Source organism: Eurypyga helias, unplaced genomic scaffold, assembly GCF_000690775.1.
Source record: "Eurypyga helias isolate BGI_N326 unplaced genomic scaffold, ASM69077v1 scaffold15156, whole genome shotgun sequence".
Lineage (NCBI taxonomy): Eukaryota > Metazoa > Chordata > Aves > Eurypygiformes > Eurypygidae > Eurypyga > Eurypyga helias.
In genome coordinates this window covers 1-24,186 of record NW_010255058.1, presented here as the reverse complement: position 1 = coordinate 24,186, position 24,186 = coordinate 1, and the positions used below count along the sequence as shown (strand labels likewise).

The 24,186-nt window shown below is 41.9% G+C and overlaps 1 protein-coding gene across 1 annotated transcript; it reads right to left on the bottom strand.

The window, feature by feature from the left end:
* Nucleotides 1–21,480, bottom strand: KPNA3 (karyopherin alpha 3 (importin alpha 4); the record flags this gene model as incomplete). Its single annotated transcript, XM_010153215.1, has 15 exons — nt 1–2,633; nt 4,954–5,048; nt 6,708–6,870; nt 6,967–7,038; nt 7,178–7,282; nt 9,041–9,169; nt 10,321–10,452; nt 13,323–13,367; nt 14,505–14,674; nt 15,059–15,145; nt 17,960–18,045; nt 20,823–20,918; nt 21,005–21,057; nt 21,148–21,177; nt 21,391–21,480. Coding segments are annotated over 15 exons (1,452 nt in total), but the record flags the coding sequence as incomplete, so codon positions are not given.
* Between the last annotated feature and the right edge of the window lie 2,706 nt (nt 21,481–24,186).

The window sequence follows — 24,186 nt, the reverse complement described above, 5'->3', positions numbered from 1 at the left end:
AGTATTTGATAGCAGCTTTTTATTGGTTACAAAACCTAAGCCCATATACAAAATTAGGAACACATTTAGATGCCTCTTTGAAAGAACGTTTTAGTCTATTTTAACTGATAGTTTAAAAAAATAATAAAAACAATGCAATTTTAAACACTGTTCTGAAAACGTAAAAGTGCAGCAATATACTTTGTTTTCCTTTATTAACTCTGAAATGGTGCAATCCCAATCGAAAGCTGGTAAGGTCACAACAGAAATAACGGAGCAAACGCTCTGTCCTGCCGCACCCAGTCCCCCGACGCCCGCTTGTAGTGCGCCGAGTGCAAGGAAAGGATCGAATCTTCACAGTCGGGGGAAACACCTGTTTCAGTCCCAATTTGGCTGTCAACTCCGGGATAAACAGCGCAGGCCGAACGGGGTATCCGTCGGTCTCTGCGGCATATGGGGAGCCCAAATGGAATTGGAAGGGGGAGGGGGGAGTATTTGTTCACGATACCGTCGGCTGGAACTCTACAAGAACTTTGTGACCTTACCTAACTTTGACTTCTTCTTGTTTAGTTGGTTTGTTTTAGCGAACACCACACGGTTTCAAGATTTTTAGACTATAGTGTGTGAAGAGGATGCAGTTACCATATGAAGCTTCAACTCAACTTTTGGGAAAAGAAAAAAGGCACAATGAACTTCAACTCAATTTTATGTGCACGAGAGTTGAAAAATCCGAGCCACCTTAAAGAGAAATTGATTCTAAAATTTATAAAACCTATAAATAATCAGAGGCCAAACCACTATATTAAAACAGATTATCTAGCAAGTAAAAATCTTGCAGTTTAAACACACGCTTGTATCCCGCTGAGATACAAGACAACTCACTCTTTAAAGTGGCTCCACCTTGGCAGATATCTATTTAATGAATGCACACCTGCTATGCGTTGTTCATCAGTGGGAAAACAGCTGATCCACAAAGCTCTGATGGCATCTGTCCTTATCTTCATCACAGTAAATACAACCCACATCCAAGAACTAAATTAGTTTAGATTTTTCTATCCCTTCACATCAATGCATTGGGAAATTACACCCAGTAAACAACAGCAACAAAACCAGTTTGTGTGATAGCTTACAGAATTCCAACGTTACCGACCTTCACCCCGGCGATACTGAAATCCCTTGGACTGGGTCGGAGGATTTTTCCGAAAGCGATGACCTCACTATACCTTCCGTAGAGTTATTTCATGTGCGCTGCACATCAGGTTTACGCTGCGTAACGGCAGCTTCCACACAGCCTCACACATCAACCAGTTTGCATCTTGGGTTTGTTTTAATCACGTCAATAAGATTCTGCGACTCGTTTCCGAATTACTCTTCCCATACTCCAAGAATGAAGCTTTTGCGACGCTTCTAAGTAGTTGCTGGTTTGTTGCCAACCACATCATCATAAGCACTGGTTACTAAGTAAAAAATAGTTTAAGACTAAATTACAGTAAACATGAAAGCTCCACAGTTGAAACCCAATATAAATCAACCATATCCAATTATCAATTTAAAACAAAAATAGATTGACCACTGAAAGTTGAAAGCAAGATTCTTTTTAACTAATACATTTGGTTTTGGGACCAATTTTTTTTCTTCTCTACAGTCTGGGACTCTTGCTTTCAGCTTAAACAGAAGTTCAAGTCCATAACAGGTTGTAGCTCAGGTAAAATACCATGCACAGCATTGGATTACTTCAAAACAGCAGGAACACACAGGCTGAAGTGAGTGGTCAAATCGGGCTCGCTGTTCTCAAAAATTAGGTCTAATGGCAAAAGCTTTACCAGTCCAAATCTACAGTTCATTCTCCAACCCTGGTTTCTGAGGCAGTTAATGAACACACATCAATTACCGATAGCTGAAGTAGGTTTGTCGTTTAAGTGTTTTAATCAATTGCCAAGTGTTTTTGCTTTTGTTTTGTTGTTGGTTTGTTTCTTTTTTTAAAGTTACTTTTCATTTCAGTTTCACCCATGAAATTCATTTGGCTTGCGTTTCTGAATCAATTCTTCCATGTACAGCGTATGAAAACATGTTTGTGGAGGACGATGATGGAGGCCCAGAGCAAACTGGGCTCCCGTGAAGTCTTCCAAAACGTACGCATCATACCCAAGTGTCTCGATCCACAGCGCACCGTTTTTCCGCAGAAGCTACTTTTCCTTGGTGGAAAGCCAGTGCGCCACCACTGTGGAATATTCTTAAGGAAACTGCAGATTGCGGTTGTCAGCATGTGGCACCAGGAAGAAGGCCAAAAACAAAACAAAACAAAACAAAAAAAGAAGGTAGTTGGGACTGTTAAAGAGAGTTCTGAAACAGTTGAAGAGATCATGCATATGCACTGACAGTCCACGTGACAGTGACGTTTGGCAACTGCAAAGTGACCGATACATGGCTTGCTTTAGAAGCATCAAAACGAAGAGGCGTGTGTGTCTTGGAGCCTTTTGTTTTCTTCCCTTGGTAGCCATCCCGTGGTGCTTCGTACTGGTGTGGGACAGAGAAGCTGCACTTTTCTTTTCGACTTAAAAATTAAATTCTTTTGTTTGACGGTTGGCCGTGGGGTCGAAGTTGTAAGTACCTCCTTGAGTGGCTTCGGGAATGAGACTGGGATCTTCATCGATCTATGGGATACAACACAAGTACGTGAGAGGCCGATTCCCCACACAGTTTGGGGCCCATCAAAGAGATTCACAAATGTTCATATTTTCTTCTTTTAAAAACATTAACTGCAATTAAATTACATCCGTTTTTCCAATCCAACGCATCAAACGCATTTGGAAAGAGCAATGCGTCCACTCTGCTCCAACACCACGAGGGAAACTGAAACGGTCAGAGGCTGGGCTGCTGCCTTGGTCAAAGCAGCTGCTATTTTAGTGGTGCATTTTAATTTTCAATGCCAATTTTTAGTACTTTTGGAGTCGGCTAATCACTAGTTGCGAGTTCCAGAATGAGTTTTGTGCTGTCACCCGTTTTCCTTCAACATGAAAATAGTTTTTATGGGCAGCTGATAGAAATACTGACATAAAGCTTAAAAGAGTGCTCGGTATCTCCTATCAGAACCTGAAGGATTTAGGGTTACTCATTTCAGAGCAGTTTTATACAGCCCCTATAAGTGCAATCTCATGGTTTCTTAAACCCAAAGTACTTCGTGACTCCATGGATACAGAACAGAAGGAAAGGTATCAGCATCCAACTTCACCCAACTTCCTCAGAGCTGTCAGAACGTAGGTATTTACTGGCTCTAGTAACAACCACCAACGCGACCAGTACCGTCAGCGCGCGCGACCGCAAACCCTACCCGTCGTCCTCCTCCGGATCAGCGGCCGCATCTGCTCGCGGAGCACACCGCCTCGGCCAACCAGGCAGCGGGGACCGCCTGTCGTTCTGAGGCAGTTTAAGAGCCCCTGCATGGGGGGGTGTGTGTGTCTGAACAGCTTTCTGAGACCTGGCCTTGGAGTAGCGCGGGCGTCAGAACTGACTCACCTAAAACCCTTGTTTCTCTTTACTTTGGGTGACAGTACCCAAATTGGAGGGAATGATTACGGCCTTGGGTGACAGCAGCCACGCTCAGGAGGAAGAGTGGGGCACGGCGTGCCCACACGGAGAGTGAATCTGGTTTCAGAATGCTTTGCAAAACCTCCGAGTTGACTTTTTTTTTTGCCTTCTGCAGGGGCACCGCGCAGTAACGTCACCCGAGCTCGCGTGCCTTCCACACCACAAACCAAAGCCAGGGAGCCGTTAGCGCTGGTCCCAGAGTACATAGAATCATAGAACCATAGAATGGTTTGGGTTGGAAGGGACCTTAAAGACCATCTAGTTCCAACCCCCCTGCCATGGGCAGGGACACCTTCCACTAGACCAGGTTGCTCAAAGCCTCATCCAGCCTGGCCTTGAACACTTCCAGGGATGGGGCATCCACAGCTTCTCTGGGCAACCTGTTCCAGTGCCTTCACAGGGCTCAGCAGATGGGATTCGTGAGGAAGGAGAATTCGCCAGCAACATCTCATCAGAATACAGAAGATCCTGAAGTGACAGAAGGCAGGAATACTCCTGGGCAGCCAATCCTCACACTGCCAAGCAGGCTAATGGAACCAGCCCCTGTCTCCCTAGGGCAGTCTGCATTTCTTTTTCCTGGGTTGGTTTTTTTGCACCAGTCCTCAGGCGACAAGAGTTACCTCCCTCCTTACAGTAACTGCCTGAAAATTTGTCTGGTTTTACCTTTCAACTCCTACCTCCCAAACATGGAACTTCTACAGTTTCGAGTTGCAGAGGCCCCAGAAAAGATGGTAACGGTATAAATGAACCTGAAGTCAAGTTTTGCTCCTCAGTAAAGGAGATGAATTCCACAGATCAGGCACAGATTAAATTTCATTGGTGCATGTAAAAAGTAAACGCCCAGAAAGGAGTACTAACCCCAAAAGGGTTATTTTTCCACCTGCAACAACCAGACTGTGCTCTTTGGTCAGCTACAGAAGTCCCAGAGTCATTACGGAGACTGTTAGCCATTGCTCGCAGAATCCTGACAAGCACAGGGAACTTGTCACATGACTTCCGGTGACCAACTCTGCAATCATAGGATGGACCCAAGAACTGAAAATTAACAACTCTGAAAGTCAGAGCTGGTAGGGGGAGGATTCAGTTTAAGGGAAGAACTGAAGACACGGCTCTGCTAGGCTGCAGAACTACAGGCACCGGGATGGTCTACAGACACCAATTCCTTAGGCAAAGCCAGAGGAGTCATCTCGACGTTGCTAACGAAAATGCTTGGTGTTGAGAAACTCTTCAAAGACTTTCAACTAAGGGGAACTGTACTGAAAAAGGAGCAGGAAAACTGAATTCCCAGATAACCTGTTTGTGACAACTGGAACGGAGGAGCAACGACGACGTACCTACTAAGCTAACCGCACGGCACATGCACTCTTCAGGCTTGAGCATACTTACGTCATCACCAGAGAAATACTGATCTATGATTTCAAAGGCTAGTTTATAAATGTCTTCGTTCTCATGCTGCTGCAAGGCCTCGATTTTCTCTAACCCTGGATAAAAGAAAACAGAGAAGAGCTTTGTAAGTTCACACTGAATTACTATTTTGAAAAAAACTGAGCTAAGATAAATAACGAATGAAAACTACTAGAAAAGATGCAGCTCACTTTGCAAATACTGTCTAACACGAGCTATCTTAGGCTCAGACAGAAAAATAAAGCAGTTTGTGAACCTTTGAGTACCACATTTTATAAAGAGGGAATAACAGAACCTTCTCTCTTTGTAGCCAAGAGTACATACACAGTACGTACTGCACACACAAGCTACTTCGGTTGTGGTTCCAGTTGACAGGAACACCAGTTTTGTGTCTTTACAAAAGAAGCCTGCGTACACCCAGGCTCAAGAAAAGGGACAAAAGAGGCCTGTGTGAACTCAGTCTTAAGATAAGAAAGAATATCGAAACTACATGGTCCCTTGAATACGTAAATTACTTGAATATCTGGAATATCTAAACAACATTATCCCCTGAATGTGTTAAATGTATTAACTACCTGAATATCTGGAATATTTAAATTACATGATCCCTTGAATATGTTAAACCAACTGAATATCTGGATATCTAAATAACATGAATATCTTGGTTATGTCAAAAGAAACATTTTGTCTTGAAAGTCTCAGGCGGATGGGGCAGTCTGTACACTCAGAGTACCTCAGCCAATGGGGAAATGAGGAGGGTCTCTTGCAGTCGGGAAAAGTAGGATAAAAGGGGGCTGCATCCCTCTGTAGGTTGAGAGACCCCACAGGAACATGCCCCGTGGCTCTCCCTTTCGAATAAAGTTTTATTATTATTTTTTTACAGGACTCCTCTGTCTCCTCTGTGAACGCTGACTCCTGGTAGCGTGATTTTCCGTACACAGTCATTGTGCTTTCTGTATATCACCAAAAAGGAAGCGGCTTCATTTGCCTGTTGCATACAAGTTTAAAACAACAAGGCGACAAAGTCTCACGCCAAGAGCAGCTTAAAAATTTAATTCCATTTTTAAACTGGATATGGCTCAATACACGAGGGAAAAATGCCCCGTGTAGTGAGTTCTTAAACACCCCTTCACTGCCATCTTACTGCAATACGTTAATTAGCATGTGTTAAAACTTGGAATTGCAATATCCAAAAGCCTGACTCCTCATCCTGCTTTGGTCTGTAATGAAATAATGATCCTAAACAACTGCTTCCAAGGCAATAAACTGAAGCCAGAATTGTGTTTTAGCATAGAAGGAAGTGTGTGCAATAATTGCATGAAAAGAAGCACAATTCTCATTTAAACCTAGAAAAATACCTAAGCAACAGAAAGGTCCTTCAACGATTGCCTCCAACATGAGGCCAGGCTGGACGAGGCCAGGCATCATGAGGCTTTGAGCAACCTGGTCTAGTGGAAGGTGTCCCTGCCCATGGCAGGGGGGTTGGAACTAGATGGGCTTTAAGGTCCTTTTCTACCTAAACCATTCTGTGATTCTATGACAATCCCTAAACTGAAGTAGACAGGAAAAAAATACGCCGTTTCTCTCATGACAAAAGTCCCACTTGCTTATTCAAATAGCCCACGGTAAAAAAAAAATCGGCTGCAGCAAACCTCAACAGCAGCAAGGGGAAGGACACATTTTGTCTTCTTTCACTCCAGCAAATTTAAATTTTTGAAAGCCTAATAAGCACTTACCTCCACACTCTTCTATAATCTCAGCTATTGTGCTAGCCTCATCACCAGCCATTATCAGGATGTTTTTCAGGCCATCCAGCACCACCTGTACCACTTGAGAATCCTTTACTGAGAGTAGATTGCAGAAGGGTGGGATTACGTTTTGCTGTACAAGGTATTCAACCTAAACAACGAAAACCACGATCAGCACTCTGCTTAGAAATGGCTGCGTGTGCAACGTTTCAGCGACAATGTGAAATCCCTCATTTCATACACGTACCTGATCTTTTCTCCCGCTTATTGTCAAATTACTAATTGCCCAAGCAGCTTCCTTTTGTGTCCCAAAGTCCCCCTGAAAAAAATAAAAATTAATAGCTCATTCAAATCCGCATGGAAACATCTGTCAAGCTCGTTATTAAAAATCACGGGCTCCTCGTGTCAAGATTTATAAAAAGAGGATGACAACTTGCCTAGCTGACAGTTTGACTGACCTTAGCCAGCTGGTGTATGATCATGGGGATTAGCCCAGCATCTATTACAGCCTGAACTTGTTGCTGGTTTCCTGCTGTGATATTGGAAAGGAACCATACTGCTTCCTACGAATGGACGAAAAAAAAAAAAAAAAGAAGAAACTCTTTTAAAAACTAGTCAACAGATTAAAAAAAAAAAAATAAAACCAACCAAACTAAACCACCCCCAAACCTAAAATCGTGCCATGACCGATCACTAAACAGAACCTCCAGGTTTCCTCCCCAGTACCCTTCTGGCACACACACACCTTTACTGCACCATGAAATCCAAACATGCGGAGGATCCATGTAGAATTGACCCGATTAATTCACAGGGCCAGTTTATGAGTTGCACAAGGAGTGGCTCCACACCTCGAGAGCAATACTGACTTAACCCTGACATCCACTTTGCTGGAATCACAACCACGTTTTAAACTTTCAATCAGTTTTGCACGGAAAATAGGAAGAGTGGTAAAACCTCGTATAAAAACAGGATTTATGCAGTAATCCTCAGTAGCAGCTCCTGTGCTGATAACAAGGGGGACCAACTCCATCTCCTGTTTTCTCCCTGAAACCTGAAGAGGAGCTCAGAAAGCTCCTTCAAGTATCAGACAGGACTCTCAGTCCTGCAATTCTACCCAGCAGTTACCCCCTTCAGCTTCAACAGAGCTAACATCTACCCAAAAGCAGTTACAAATTCCCGGTTACAACGTGGGATACTTGTCCAGGCATTCCAGAACATCTTAAAAAGGCTCAGATCTCAAGCAAAAGACAGGCAGATGTGGCAAGCAGCCAATTATGAAGTACTGCAGGGAAAAAACATAATGGGTTCCATTTTTTAGGGATGTGTATCTTGCTCTTATTTGCATTTGCCCCTCACAACGTACACTTAGAACAAAAAGTAATTCTAGACTCCCCTTATATAAAAATAATCCCTTTCCTGGCATTCAAAGAGGGCTCTTCATTGTTCTTTTGTGAGAGCTGGAAGGGCAGGCAGAAACAAATCACAGCAGTTTGAACTGTCAGAGATAACTCCTTCAGAGCTCTTGACAGTTGGCAAGGCCCGAAGAAACAGAGATTCCTCACAAATAGATTTCTCCTTGATGGTACACTAAGTGGAGGAATCACGTAAGCTAAACACAAAAGCCTCCTCCTCAGCCAGCCCCTTCTTGCAGAGGCAGACAGCACAAGGATGGGAAAAAGAGGAGGTGAATAACATAAAACAGCTCTGGGAGAGTGGGCACTTATCACTTTCTCTCATTCAACTCTCCCTATTCCACCTAGTCCTTGCAGCAGCTACATTGGAACTGGATGATCTTTTAAGGTCCCTTCCAACCCAAACCATTCTGTGATTCTATGACATTACCTCTGCTGAAAGGCAGGAGAGGAAACGCAGGGACAGCTTTCAGAACAGGGCAGTGGCAATCCCTACGGCCTTGAAGGTGAAGATGGCCGAGAGAACAAACTGTACTACGAAAAGGTGGAGTGGAAAAACGGAATCGAACTTACTCAACGCACTACATTCAACCAAACGTAACACTCCTGAGTTATGAAAAGCCGCAATGCAAGTTCATCGGTTACTCGCTTTGCAGAGTGAAAAACAGGACCATGCTCCAAAGCAAAAACCATCAGCCCTCCCCAAAAGCACTAAACACCAAGGCCTGGATCCTCATGCTGGTTTGGCTTTAGCCCTAACGAAACACCAGCCCCAATGGCCACGTCTTTACGCAAAACTGCTCACAATGCCAGAAATAACCGCTGTAAGAAATTCTTCTGTAGTACACTACAGACTAGTGTTTTCTTTCTTAAACAAGACCATTAAGTTAGGAAGAAAAGAAACCATACCTTATTTATCTTCTCTTTTGGATGCGTCAGGAGATTTGGGAAATAAGACAAAACATCACAATTGAGAACAACTTGTGTCTGTTCATCAGTACCAGTTACTATGTTGCCTACTGCTCTCAGTGCTGCTGTCTGAATATCCGAATGGGAAGGAAAAGAAATTGCACGTTAAAGACATCGCTGTTACTTATGCTAAAACAAAGATCATTTTAAGACGTCTCCGTCTAAAAACACTTCGCAAAATACAATTTAGCCCTTCATCCTCTGAGCTGCATCCTGAGAATGGGTACTGTTCCATCAAAACAGAAACACACAGTGCAGCATTTAACCGCACAGCCACGACGCAGCTCAACTCCAAAAGTGTAAGGATTAGAAATTAAAAGAGTATGAAAACAACAGAAGAATTAATTCATCACGCATCCGATCTGAGTTACCGCTACTGGGTTACTGAATTAACTGTTTCCAGGCTCTGCCTATGTCTGCCAAGGTTGCCCACTTCCCCATTCAACTCTCCACTACAGAGCTGAAAACCACACATCTACTTCTCTTCTTACTGACTCCCAGCTGACTTCCAGAAATGGACTTTATACCCTTATGTGTTGGTCAGTAAATGCTTTACAAGTGATAGAACACTGGAGAGACTCCTTCTCATCGGCTGAGCTGGTCTGACAGACGTCAAGACAGCCAGGTCTCATCCGAGGTACCAACTAAACGAACATGACGGATGCACAGACACCTAACAGTTGGTTTATAAAAATCAAGCACATTTAACTAACTTTTTGGCTTTGAAATTCCTCAAACAAGCTAAGTTAACCTATCTTTTTGTAGCTAATTAGTAATTAACTTTAGTAAAAGGACTCAGCAAACATTTTAACATTCAAAAGGTCCCAAAATATTGATTTCCATGAGCTGCTCAGACAGAATATGCAGAACCATGTATGCAGCAACAAGAGCCTGTAACTTGAATTCTGGAAAACGTACGATCTGTTGTCATTAGATATTTGAGGACTACAAGAGGAAGGCACCTCTGGTAATCACACGATGGAAGTCAACGTTTAACCTGTTGCTTTGCTTAAAACAATACTGGAACGGTTTTGTTTCAGTTTCCTTTCATTTTAGTAACCTTTTTCCCCAGCGTAGGTACCTTTTTTCTTCAGTTTTACCTGCAACAAGTGTACCTATACAGATGCTCATCTCACGACTCTGCTAATAAATACCCTAAGGCACGTTTTGTAGAGAACAGCTTACAGAGGACTATTCAGCAGCAACTGAACCAGACTTACTTGAACTTTAACCTCCTGATGACTCAGAAGGGGAACTAGAAAAGGTACAACTCCTGAATCAATCACCATTTGTATCTGTTCGTTTCCACCGTCCGTTAAGTAGGACAAAGCCCAAACAGTGTCCACAAGAATCTATGGATTGGAAAGAACATGGTTACACAATGAACATTAAAACCCATGGAATTGGGGTCTTAATTTAGTGATCAACATTCCACATGTCTGGAGGGAGGGCAGGGAAGAGCATGCAACTTAGTTACAGGAAAAACTCAAACATTATGATGACACCTATTTCGTAAAATGTTAGATTGTTACATACAACTACGGAAGTGGAGCCATTTGTTCCATAATAATAATTTCTATATGTCCTCCCTCAAAATTAAATACCACATTTTGGTGCAAAAAGGGACAGCATACAGCATCTCACAGAGGTAAACTGTTGGGCTGGATTTGCATTTCAAACATCGCCAACCAGCTAAGTCCTTGCAGTAGTAACCTTCTGAAGAAAACACCGGCCCAGCCTCCAAGCACTGCTGAAACTCGTTAGCTGAGCTACCTTTTCATTACAGACTACCCACCTCCCCTCAGTCTCCAATCTGTGCATCTACACCTTAGTGTTTCTGATCCACAGCAGAGTTCTGAAGTGAAACTGTGCTGGATGTGTGCCGCCTTCTGCCTTCATATACAGATAACAGACACAGAGAGTTGGGCTTGTTCAGCCTGGAGAAGAGAAGGCTCTGGGAGGACCTTATTGCAGCCTTCCAGTACCTGAAGGGGCTACAAGGAAGCTGGGGGGGACTTTTTACAAGGGCCTGTAGTGACAGGACAAGGGGTAATGGGTTTAAATTGAAAGCAGGAGGTTTAGATTAGATATCAGGAAGAAGTTCTTCCTGGAGAGGGTGGTGAGGCACTGGCACAGGTTGCCCAGAGAAGCTGTGGATGCCCCATCCCTGGAAGTGTTCAAGGCCAGGCTGGATGAGGCTTTGAGCAACTTGGTCTAGTGGAAGGTGTCCCTGCCCATGGCAGGGGGGTTGGAACTGGATGGGCTTTAAGGTCCCTTCAAGCCCAAACCATTCTGTGATTCTATGACCAAATTCCACAGCAAAGGAAAGGAGTTCTTACACCAGCTAAAGGACTAGCAACTATTGTAAGGTGGCAACTGCTCTCGCAAAGCACAAACCCACGGAGAAATAACTATCATGCAGGATGATCTCAGTATCTTAAAGAAAACAAAGACTAAGTCACTGACAACTTGATAATGATGATTCAAGAGGCCTCAAAAAAAGAAAGGTACAAAAAGTTACAGTCACTGAAAGGTAGTATCTGAAGCAGTAACAAAGCCAGTAGAAAGAGATATCCCATCACGTAAGAGATGATGTTAGAAACTGAGGACATCATCTGTTGAGTTAGCTAGATCTACTCTACTTTTAAAACAGATTTAAGATTTCCAGCTATGAAGACACCTAAATACTACGGTTGTGAATCACAGGAAGGACTTTAAAGTCCTCACCCACAGGCTGCTCCCACCCAGCTCTAAGGCCCAGAGAGACCAGTTTAATGCCGCCTCGACACAGCCCGCTGCTGCCCTCACCTGCTGATGCCACAGGGACAGCAGAATGTGCTGCAGTGGAGCCAGTATCGCAGCAGAAGCAGTGAGAGATGGTGCCTCACCAGTTTGCTGCCCCACAGCCCTGTTGGTGACGAGAGCAGCAGCCGGCAGAAGCGCTCACAGGACTGTTGGCTGACCTACCTGCGTCACTGACTCATCTCCAAAGATAGGTTTGCTGCTCCAGTACAGAGAGGCTGGGACCAGACTGGTACCTCCAAACTAGCACCTGACTCTCAGGATCAAAAAGACGGGCACCCTAATTGAGATCAGTCAAAACCTGGCATCACATAGTCTCACAATCACTGCCTGCAAAAGCTTTCAAATTTGGCAGGGGAAAAAAAGCCTGTAGGTAGAAGTATGTTTGGGTTTGCTATGAATTTCCATTCAGGTTTGTCCAAATTATGAATTGGAATGTCACCATGTGCTGGCTCCCACTCACATTACACTGGGAAAACCCTGGCAAGATCCCAAATTAAACTGTTTGCAAATATTTTTGTGGAGCCAGGCCCACTGCACCATCAAAAGAACAGCAGAAACACCACTATCACCGTACCAAAGCGACTCGACCTTATGCTCTTTCCCCAGACCCACCACAAGGGTTAAACTCCTGCTTCCCTAAATTGAAGGATGGCTATGAGGGAGCAAGAGTCAAAGACATTACAAAGTCCTGAAAGGAGGAGAGCAGCTCAGTATTCCTTAGTGACACGGATCTTTGTTCCCAAAGTCCCAATATACAACACCAGGAGATCAGTCCACCCCTCTAGGACTTTAGTCAGAAAATATATGTAAACCCATGGACCAGGAATGTGGGAACTACCGAAGGTTTAGTATTAAAAACCTGAAGAAACGTTGTCAAAGGTGCCACAAAACAACAGTTTACTGTTGTTTGTTTAAGTATATTTTCGTATGGTTTCCTTGGTTAAACGGGTTGCAAAGCCAGGCACCAACAGGTTACAAAATCAGATTTACCCATACGATCACAACGTTTGATTGGACTGATATACAGAATTATAAGTATTCTTTTTCTACACAGGCATTATATACCATCTATGCAAAATTATAAATTGGGGCAGAATTAAAGCGAAGCTGATGGTAAAACTGGCACTTTAAATTTCTAGCGCTCAACTCCACAAGTTAGAATTTTTTTTAATGTAGTTTAAAGGATTAAAAGAAAGACTTTTGGGCAAGATCTCTCAGAAATGGAGTCTACACTCTCTTTCTCATGCTCCGAATGCCTACAGTTATACTAGGCACCATATTTAATTATGCATTTACGACTTAATCATACCTAAATTAACACACAAAACCAAGTTTGCCAAGTAAGCACAACCTCGCAGCGTTTTCTCTCTAGAGAAAAGAAAGAATCTAAGTATCTAAAACTTCAGAAATTACTTACGTTTATATCTGTATGGTAAATGAGAACACACAATGCTGGCAAGATCTGAAAAGAAGTTCATCGGTCATTACAGGAGAATGAAATTGGCTGTACAATCGCGAGCCCAAGCACTGCAGTCACAAAGCTTTGCTCGAGACCGCTTTAGCGTACTGCATTCACACACTTCCCAGCAGCTGGCCATTCCCCCAAAGTAGGTATAAAAACATACGTATAGTATTTAAAAATCGTAGAAATACAAGACAACACTTTATTTCAAAGGCACAGAGGGAAGACTGTTTTGAGGGAAAACAAGCCAACAGAGTCGAGACATCACCCTGCTATTTTGAAAGCTTTGTTACCACACAATATAATAAAAAACGTTGGCCTGATGATAAAAAATCCCTCTTGGATTAAAGGGAAAATTTATTTTTGTATTCACTTATGGAGAAGATCTAAAACCGAGCCATGATAAGACTGCTTAGGCCAGGGGAGGTTATTTGGTAAAGTATTACTTGAAAAATTTTCCACGTTCTCTGCTTCATTTTTAACCTTTCATTACATTTTAGGTGCTAACGATATTATACTTCACATGGCTTCAGTAACCACAGCTACACTTTGGAATTTGTCCTCAAATGAAGACCTTCACATACAACTGTAGTTCTTAGCCAAACAACATGACTTTACTGGCTGTGCCTACTCTAAAGCAAACCGCATTTGCTCCGTTCTCCGGTGTAAAAGGATTTTCAGATGCCTCTCTCCTCAAGTGGGGAGTTGCCACTGACTGCATGGTCACAGCTAGCTGAAATACACACTGCACTACATCCACTAGTTTACTTACATTTCCTCTTACTGAAAATAATGACATGAGTGCTTCTGTAGACAGAATCACGTTCGTTGCCTTTTTTTGATAAAAACATGGAACGCTGAGCATGTGAACACTTTCTAGTGTGTTAATTTTTTGCTGTGTCCATTTTAATATATGGCTCAGCAGTCTTTAGTCTTGCTCAGTCTCCGATGTTACCAATACCTCCATTACAGTCTTAGCTAGAAGCATCAAATTGGTCAAATGACTTTTTTTAACAACCGATAAGTGGCACAAGACAGTGGCATAATCATGCATACATTCATAGTATGACAATGTCAAACATTTGGCCTCTAGCCCAGAGTACAAAAACATTATCTGACTCTTAATTCTTTATTTACCTCCTGAACTGTCTCCATAGGCGGTGGGGGGTCCTTATTCCTGCAGAGATTTACAATGACCCATGTGACGTTCCGAAGGAAGGTGATGGGAATGGAGGGATTGATGAAGGACAGAAGAGGTTTGACAACTCCCAGTGATATGACATAATCTCTACACTGAGGACCATCACCTACAGAAATGAAAATTGTTGTAAAAGAAATCACATTAAAAATGGAAAATCCTGAAATGTATGCAATGACATGTCGGGATACTGAAATTCTATGTTTCCTCACCAACAGTCTGCTACTAACAGTTAGTGTTCAATTAAATACACATACGTATGCATATTTTATGAGAGAAAATTTATCCTGTAAATATTTTGTGCAGCGAGTGATACTATCCTTCAGAAAAAAATAGGATGTACTTATGCAATTCTGGCCACATGAAAAATTATATCAAATCACAGAATTTAGAGGAAACATAGTCTCATATGATAATGCCAATGTTCAAAAAGTCAAATTCTAAAATGAAACGCTCCCTGAATTCAAATCATTATAATAACAACACGAGTTACCTATAATATTTCCGAGAGCCCAGACAGCTTGCTCACAAACATTCTGGTGCGGCGAATGAAGTAGTCTCAAGAAGAGGGGTACTGCATCTACAGAACACAAAATTTGATTTTACTGGAACGTGGTATATGCACAACACTTTCACTGGTTAATACAAAACACTTAGGCTACCATGTGTTACAGGAAAAGACACGTTTCTGTTACAAAGAGCATACAAAACCTCACTTAATCATAGCTATACATATGTAAAACATACCTATGTAGAGAGGGGAAAAACAGATGAGAACAAGCAACTACTAAACAACGCTCCCCATATTTAAACATTTCCCCATATTCCTCGAAGTCATACACAAGAGCCTCAAGTGTGTAGGTGCCAGGTTTAGCGTCCTGGCAATTCCCAGCTGCCCAAGATCACAATACACACTTGGCAGAACGACATGCTTACTCGTGCAAACGTGCTTCCCATCTTGACTTGAAGAAAATAGCTCCCTACCAAGAGGTGGCTATAGTTAGTTTCCATACGCGGGGAAGATGTACATCCATCTGCCAGTCCTAAGACAGGTTTTAATTTGCTCTTATATGACGCAGGCAACATATCAGATTAAAGAAGGGGTACTGCTTTTAGGTATCAGTCTCTGCTCAATTATATAAGTTTAACAGAGCTAAGAAACCATCCCTCTACTACTCCCATGCATTACTTCCCTTTGCAGAACCCATATTGGTTGAAAAACAGCAATTCTTGCAGCAATTTTTAAAAATCTGTATATGATTATATTCGTCCTATAGTCTCTCTGAGCAAATAGATCCATACACTGTTGAAGGAAAGAGTATTTCTTCTTGTAGAGATAACTACAAAAATAGCTTAAGAAAACTTTAAAAACTGCAACACAATGTGTGAGCAACTGTGAATCAATATACTGCTGATAATTTCACATGTGATAATGAGCCAAAACCCCCTGATGTATTTTCCTGAAAGATACAGTGATGAAAAATAAAGACGATGTAAAATTCCTTCCTCACCCCAGATGAGTAATTCAGCAGCTGCCTACAACTGCCAGGTTAGGAGGGACAGCAACACAGTGCTACTTAAGAACGCTGTTCTTGTAACAACCACCCCACTTCCATTAGCTCGAGTGGAATATTCCAGCTTCCTTCTCAGTGATTACTGAGATTATCCTCCAGCCACGTGTGTATTCAACATATTTCAGAGGGGACGGTCAAGTATGTCATTTACACTGCACTGCAACCCTGGTATGCTTTCAGAAGCACCCATGAAATGATTTCCTATCAGCACTCAGGCAGGACAGTCCGAGGAGGCGCAAGTTGCAGGTTACCTGATCTATTGCTCTCAAAAAAATTAATTACTTCTGCTCCCAGCTGGCTCCTGCCAAGAGCTGGTGTGCGTGTGTAGGAGTAGTCCTCTTCTGCTGGGCCGTCTAACTGCCATCTGTCCACCTTGACTGCGGGACACCTTTTATATTTAGGCCGCACCAGGGCCCATCTATCATGCAAGGGCCTACCGCTTTCTTTCCTCAAACCATCCCTTATCTAAAGGCAGCAGAGTTGGGAGCCTCCTGTCTCCCAGTCACCTCCCAGCCAAAGCAACACAACTTTTAGACTAAACTTCTTCCATTTCCTCTTCAGGAGTAAAGCTTGGAAAATACTTTTTGCTTCTTTAAAGTCCTTTTATCACATTTCCTTCTTTTCAAGCATTATCTAAACAGATTTTGGGAGAGACATAACCCAGCCTGGACCTCTAGTCATTGCTCAGGTAGCAGCTATGCTTTTAGCTGCGCTGGCCATATTTTCAATCAAATTCTCTTTTTTGCTTAAAGAAGAAAACAATGACTAACCGGTGAACAAGTTGGGAAGGATGAAAACACTTGGGAATAGATTTTCAAAGATATGTAGACACCCCAAAAGCAACCCAAAACCAGAGGTGCCCAAATCATGTCAGGATTTTTGGAAGGCTTTGGATTTTTAACCAAAGTCCATTTTGATAAGCATTCTTATTCTACTGGTCCAACATCTTACCTACGCAGTTAGTGAGACATTTTATTAGCTGTTAAAACCTACAAAACAGCATTTGACTTGAAAGGCAAGTTCACACACTTTAAAAAAAGAAATAAAATAACTGAGTCACCATTTATTTTTCCATACAAAACCTGAATATGAATATGCCAAGACAATTTATTATATAATTGCTTAAGTAGAGTCTCTCGATAAATGACTAAATGTTGTATCTAGAATAAAGGTGATTGTTTCAAGATAAGCGTGCTGATACATAAAAGCTATAGATACAATCCTGAAAAATCAATTTTAATAATTTCTCTTCAATTAACTTGAGTTTACTTCCTGTTTCTTTTCATAACGGAAGCCTTACTGGCTGGTTAAGCATGAAAACGGAGGCAGCACAAACACACGAGGTGTGTATAGGAGATACTAATCGTATGATGAAAGAGAGGACGGCAATTTTCTTAACTCTGTATTTAAATGGACAACCTTACATAACTATATGCCTTTAACAACTTTATTATGAAAGTACCTTGGAGGAAGAAAGAATTACTTCCCAACATAGGCTTTAGCCGTAGCGGAATTAACAGTACATGACTTCAGAAATGAACCCAAGATTTAGAAAGAACTCACATTTTTTGTCATACTCATTATTATTATCTGTCATTCTCTATCTTTACAGGAAAATCAGGTCTGGGATCCATAATATTAATTGTTAGTGACAAACAGATGAATGTTTAAGAGCAAATGTAGATTTCATTTTTTGAGGAAGAGGACAGGCATGCATTTATTATTTTAATGGGTTTGATACCGAATGGCATTTGTTATCCAAACACTCCCCCTTTTACCATGATATCCACCACCCCCAGAAAACAAACTGTAATACTTACTAGACTGTACAACAGCTTGAGTCTGTGCAGAAGTGCCTGACGCTATGTTAGTCAATGCCCATGCAGCTTCAAATTGTAATGAAGGACTGTAATGAAATAATTTTACAGTGCGAAGTTGAAACATGATCTGCAGATTACTTTATGGTTCATTTGAGCGTTAATAGCTGTATTCACTCTTGGACACTCTACATTTCTCTTGGACACTCTACATTCAAGCAGTGCCACTGAGCTAAGATTTAAAAAAAAAATAAATCTCCAAGTCTGGACATTTCAGACAAACAGCTGTAAGAAAACAAAGATTTTGCATTCTATATTTTTTGTCAACCACCCATCATTCTGCCTTCATATTAGTAATAAAAATAAATAAAAGCAGTAATACTTGTTGAAGCACATACCAACCAGTGAAGTTAACCACTAAACAACTAATTGCCTCCAGTATGAAAGATTTCTAACACCCCTGGTCATAAAATTTAATTATGCCTCTCTAATGTGTAACAGAGACCTCTCCACATCCAGCTGATCCACACCCCATTCGTGTTCAGTGAAGAAAGTGCAACTGTCTTGCTGCCATTAGTAGTTGTCAATAAATTAACTGTGTCTGACCACAACTAATAAGAACTTGGCCCTTCTAACATTACATCCCAGATCGAGCATAAGTTGGTATACTGGTATAAAGACATTTTCCTGCTCCATCACAGACAGGGGAAAGACCTAGCATCAGTATCAAAAGACAGCATCGTACCTGCATTAAAACCGACATTAAATGCCCGTAAAATGAGTTACTAATATTAAGAAAGCTGGGGAACCTCTCCTCTAAGACATCTGCCAACTGTTGTCTGTGCCAACACAGCAGTTCAGTAAAGCAGCTTGCATGAAAACTGTTCTTCAAGCAAATTCTAAAGGTCAAGAGTTGTAAAAAGCTATAAAAGTTCACAGCTTGTAGTGGTTAGCGTAACAGCGTGTCTGGCTCCGGGAGCAGCAGAGAATATTTACTGTTAGGTGACTGGTTTTCATTTCCATGCTTTTTTGGGTCTTTATCAATTTATACATACCCATAGCACCTGCTTCCTGTAAGCTTTTGGTTTTGTGCATTAGTTTCCAAAGCATTTTAAGGTTTTAACTGGGGATGGGACTGCAAAAGAATTAGATGGGAAGGCCCAAGATGTGTAAATAAGGATTTGTAAATCAAATAGTACCTGTCAGCAGCTATCTACAGACCTTTACATTCTAGGATTAAATGCATTAAAATTCTAGTTTTAGGTTGGTTCTTCTTTCCTTCTTCTTGTGATAAGCTTCCAGTTGTAACATGAACAACAGATTTAACAACCTGTTATACAAAGCCTTTGCAGAATTTACCTCTACTACTCATTATATATCAACTGAAATTAAAAGGACTGCTTAATCATATGCTGGAGTTCAATTTCAAAAGGCTTATTAAACATTTACGAAGGTAAATAATACAAAAACTAGACAGAAAATTCAAATTAAAACCATTTTCATGGCACTGAACTGTGAAGAAACACATCTACATCTAGGGAACACAGGCATTCATGACCCATTTGAAAATGCTCTCCTGATCTGAACGTTACTGCCAGCTGCCTTCTCAGCAACTGTTTTGTTAAACAAGCTAGAAGCAGTGCTACTCACGCTTCATGTTTTTGCAACCAAAGTTTCTAGCCCTCGTGGCTGCAGAAATAACCTCGGAATTGGAAATACTGTAAGTACATGAAGATGCTCGGACGGCTGGAGCACCTCTGCTATGGGGACAGGCTGAGAGAGTTGGGTTTGTTCAGCCTGGAGAAGAGAAGGCTCCGGGGAGACCTTACAGCACCTTCCAGTACCTGAAGGGGCTACAAGGAGGCTCGGAGGAGTCTTTTTACACGGGCCTGTAGTGACAGGACAAGGTGTAACGGGTTTAAATTGAAAGTGGGGAGGGTTAGATTAGATATCAGGAAGAAGTTCTTCCCGGAGAGGGTGGTGAGGCACTGGAACAGGTTGCCCAGAGAAGCTGTGGATGCCCCATCCCTGGGAGTGTTCCAGGCCAGGCTGGATGAGGCTTTGAGCAACCTGGTCTAGTGGAAGGTGTCCCTGCCCATGGCAGGGGGGTTGGAACTAGATGGTCTTTAAGGTCCCTTCCAACCCAAACCATTCTGTGATTCTGTGATACATTTGTGGCTGCCTGAGACCATAGCTAGGCCAAAACATTTACCTCAAATGTGTTAATCCCCACGTATCTGAATAATGAATGGGCTCACGGATTGTGGAACACAACATTTTTTCATACATGTCATTAAATTACTGCAACTACATGCCCAGTGTTCACTACCTCCCTTTTACTGAAGCACTTGTTTTCCAAGAAACATAACATAGTATGCTCACTGTGTTGTACCATCACACGACAGAGCAGTACAAAGCCAGAAAGAAAACCACCTTGCAGTGAGAATGAAAGAAGCCAGAAACTTAAGCTAATAACCTTAAGGAAAGATGACAAATGTATTCTGGCAAAGAGAAGACCCTCTTCACCACCAGGCATGTTCTCTGCCTTCGCACAAATACACACAGTAAGTCTGAGACAGGCTTCTTAAAAAACAGTTAACAAAAGTCTGGAATATTCAAAACCAATGAGAAATTTAGTGAGGTTTTCTCCATTAGCTGGAAATGTTCATGCAAGCTCTAAAAACTAAAATGACGTTTCAGTGGCAGAAAAAATACTCCTGGAGAATTTATGGTTTGTCATCATGGAATGTGATCTGTTCTGTCAGATCATATGGTGCTACAAAGCCTCAGTTTCATCTGAAATAATGAGATGGTTTCCTGGATGCAGATTTTCAGTCTAGGTAAACATATTTAAAAGTATACTTACTTATCATCCCTTTCTAGGCATTTTACCAGAATTGGTAAAATTCCTGATTTTATTAAGTCATCAATAGGTGGATTTCTGTCACTGGATAGGAGTTTTCTGTGAAATTAAATGTGAAAGTAAAATAAGTAACTTTCATCATGAAAAATGCGAAGGTAATGTATTTCTTGAGCCTTTATTTTTACCTTGCAGCTTGGACAGCACTCAGTTGGATTACTGGGTTGTCGCTTGTGGCGTTCTGAAAAAAACCAAAACCAAAACCCAGTAACAACTAAAACACACACTTCTAATAACAAAAAACCCAATAAAAACATTAAGTGTAACATACCTGCAGTATAGCTTCTAGTGTTACATTTTGCTTGAAAAGAAAAAGAAAATATTTTAGTAAGTTTCTTGCTAAATTGTATTCTTTGTAAACATTTAATACAATCAAACTAATTTTAACAGTGTAACAGTTCATGATTTTGCTTTCAAGTAACTGCAAGACTTTCAGTGTTAAAATAAAACCAGAATACATTGTTTTGAGACACCACCAAAGTTGTAAAATTAGTTCCAGCATCAAGGAACTTACTGCTTTGAAGTCAGCATCAACATCAGAATCTTCTAGACTTTCTTCTTGGGGAACATTTCTTTTTTTCAAAAGATGTTCATCTCTTTTGTTCTGTAAAGCATTGATAAAAAATAAAGACACTTAATGCTTCTCAGTACAGGGTGCCGATATAATGGCCATTTTCCCAATGCAAGTTCGGGTAAGACTGAGGGTGTGTGTGTGTGTGTTAAAGGCATTTGTAACTGCAAATAGAATTTGCAGTATTGCAGCTGTAACCATGTCAATCCATGACCTTGGAATGAATTAAAACTTACAGTTCGGGGACCAATTTCCTAACACACGTTTACAACACACATAGATCTGCATGACATTATCATTTAGCCACATGTAACAACTTTATTTTCCAGTATAAGATTAGATTTCAGCTAAACCTACTTCAAAGTTGCCCGGTTACACGCATTTTCATCTTGAGTGTAAAGCAGCATGCTCCACGTTCACTGAGACTTGTAATATTTCCCCCTGACACTGTTAGCCTAATTTCTGACTTAAAACAAAGCACCCTCCAGCCTTAGCTCCTTTAAGGAATTACTGAAGAAAAAAGTTACCTTTTTGATGGTAAACATTTCTACCTTGCTTAATTAGAATATCTGAACACCTGAAGAAGTTCTTCACTGAAAGGGTTATCACACACTGGAACAGGCTGCCCAGGGAGGTGGTGGAGTCACCATCCCTGGATGTGTTTAAGAGACAGGTGGATGAGGTGCTGAAAGATATGGTTTAGTGGTGGACAGATACGGTTGGACTGGATGATCTCTAAGGTCTTTTCCAACCTAGTGATTCTATGATTCTAAAGAATCAATTGTAACTCTATCCAAATGCACTTTTTAACAAATTTAGAACATCTTAAAAGTATTATTCCAAAAGCAGGAAATGTTTGTCTTTATAAATTTTCGACTTAATCTTTCATTTGGTATGTCTAGAGGTACAATCAAAGACAGAAAAGGCCATGGAAGATAACAATGCAGCACATATATCCAAACATCTTTTTGTAAGTTGGTTTTCGTGGGGTTTTTTTTGTTTGTTTGTTTGTTTTTTTAAATAAGTGCATTAAGATTTCAATCTCCAATGAAACAGAACATCGAAAAGGTGTAACAAACAGCTATAACACCTAAAATAAATCCAGTATACTAGCAAGCAAGCCAGGCTTTTCAGTCTCCAAAAAAGTATGATAAGCAAACAGTACTGACTACAGAGACTGTACTGCATCCTGCTTTGCTTGCAATACATACAAAAGCCTCTAAACTGAATCCTGCTTTGAAGGAGTCCCCAGTATTTTATTTTGTTGTTATGTTAGAAAAAACAGCAACCTCAGGTCCAAAATTCCTGTGACTTGCTTACCTTTCAGACGTTTAAAAAAGAATTTAAAACAACCTTTCCAGCCTCAGTTTGAAAGGCTCACAAGCAGCGTATAATTTTTTTTTTCAGATAAGAGAATACGAAACCGCTAAGCAAGGACCAGAATTAAACAGACCTTTAATGCAGAAGACAACATTCCACAAACTTAGCACAGTTTAATTTTTGTCAAGTCTAAGGACAGAAATAAATCCCCTAAGAGCACACAAGGTCACCCAGACCAGCCACGGCAGCTGTGCAGTAACGGCAGCGTACACGGAGCACAGCCATACAGACAAGCACTAAAGGTATTTCATTGTCAAGTGGTTTTGGAGAAAAGGAAGTTGGAAACGAGCAGGCAGTTAAATGCTGAGAAAACAGCGTTACGCAGACAAGCTGCGCCGGCTAGGTACACACTGACGGATACAGTCAGTCACCATAAAGACCTCCAATATATTTCCCTCATTTCTCCACGCTAGGTACACGGCACTGCCATTTTAAGCAAACATCATTCAACCTGGCTTTGCTCATGTACAACTCCTTTTCCTACTGATTGCCTAAACTAAAGCCTATACTTTCACAACTGCAGTGACCGGATCCAATTTCCAGAGACCCTCCCGGCACACAGGTCAGCTTTCTTCAGTGTGTGGCTACTACACACATCTCCCCATGGAAGAAGGGCCTCCTTCCTGCCTGGGATAAAAGGCTGCTACAGGATCACCTGTGCTGTTATGGTAAGACCAGCCAATCCTGAGAGAAGGGGTTGAAGATGGAGGAATGTCCTGATGGTTTCAGCCCACCACCCAGCAGAATGGTTTAGGTTGGCAGGGACCTTAAAGCCCATCTAGTTCCACCCCCCCTGCCATGGGCAGGGACACCTTCCACTAGACCAGGTTGCTCAAAGCCTCATCCAGCCTGGCCTGGAACACTTCCAGGGATGGGGCATCCACAGCTTCTCTGGGCAACCTGTTCCAGTGCCTCACCACCCTCTCCGGGAAGAATTTCTTCCTGATGTCCAATCTAAACCTCCCTGCTTTCAATTTAAACCCGTTACCCCTTGTCCTGTCACTACAGGCCCTTGTAAAAAGTCCCCCCCAGCTTCCTTGTAGCCCCTTCAGGCACTGGAAGGTGCTATAAGGTCTCCCCGGAGCCTTCTCTTCTCCAGGCGGACCAAGCCCAACTCTCTCAGCCTGTCCCCATAGCAGAGGTGCTCCAGCCCTCTGAGCATCTTTGTGGCCTCCTCTGGACTCGCTCCAACCCATCTATATCCTTCTGATGTGGAGGGCTCCACAGCTGGATGCAGCACTCCAGGTGGGGTCTCACGAGAGCAGAGTAGAGGGGGAGAATCGCCTCCCTCGACCTGCTGGCCACACTTCTGATGCGGAGAATCTCCTGATGTGGAGAAGGATGTCATGCGGGACAGTG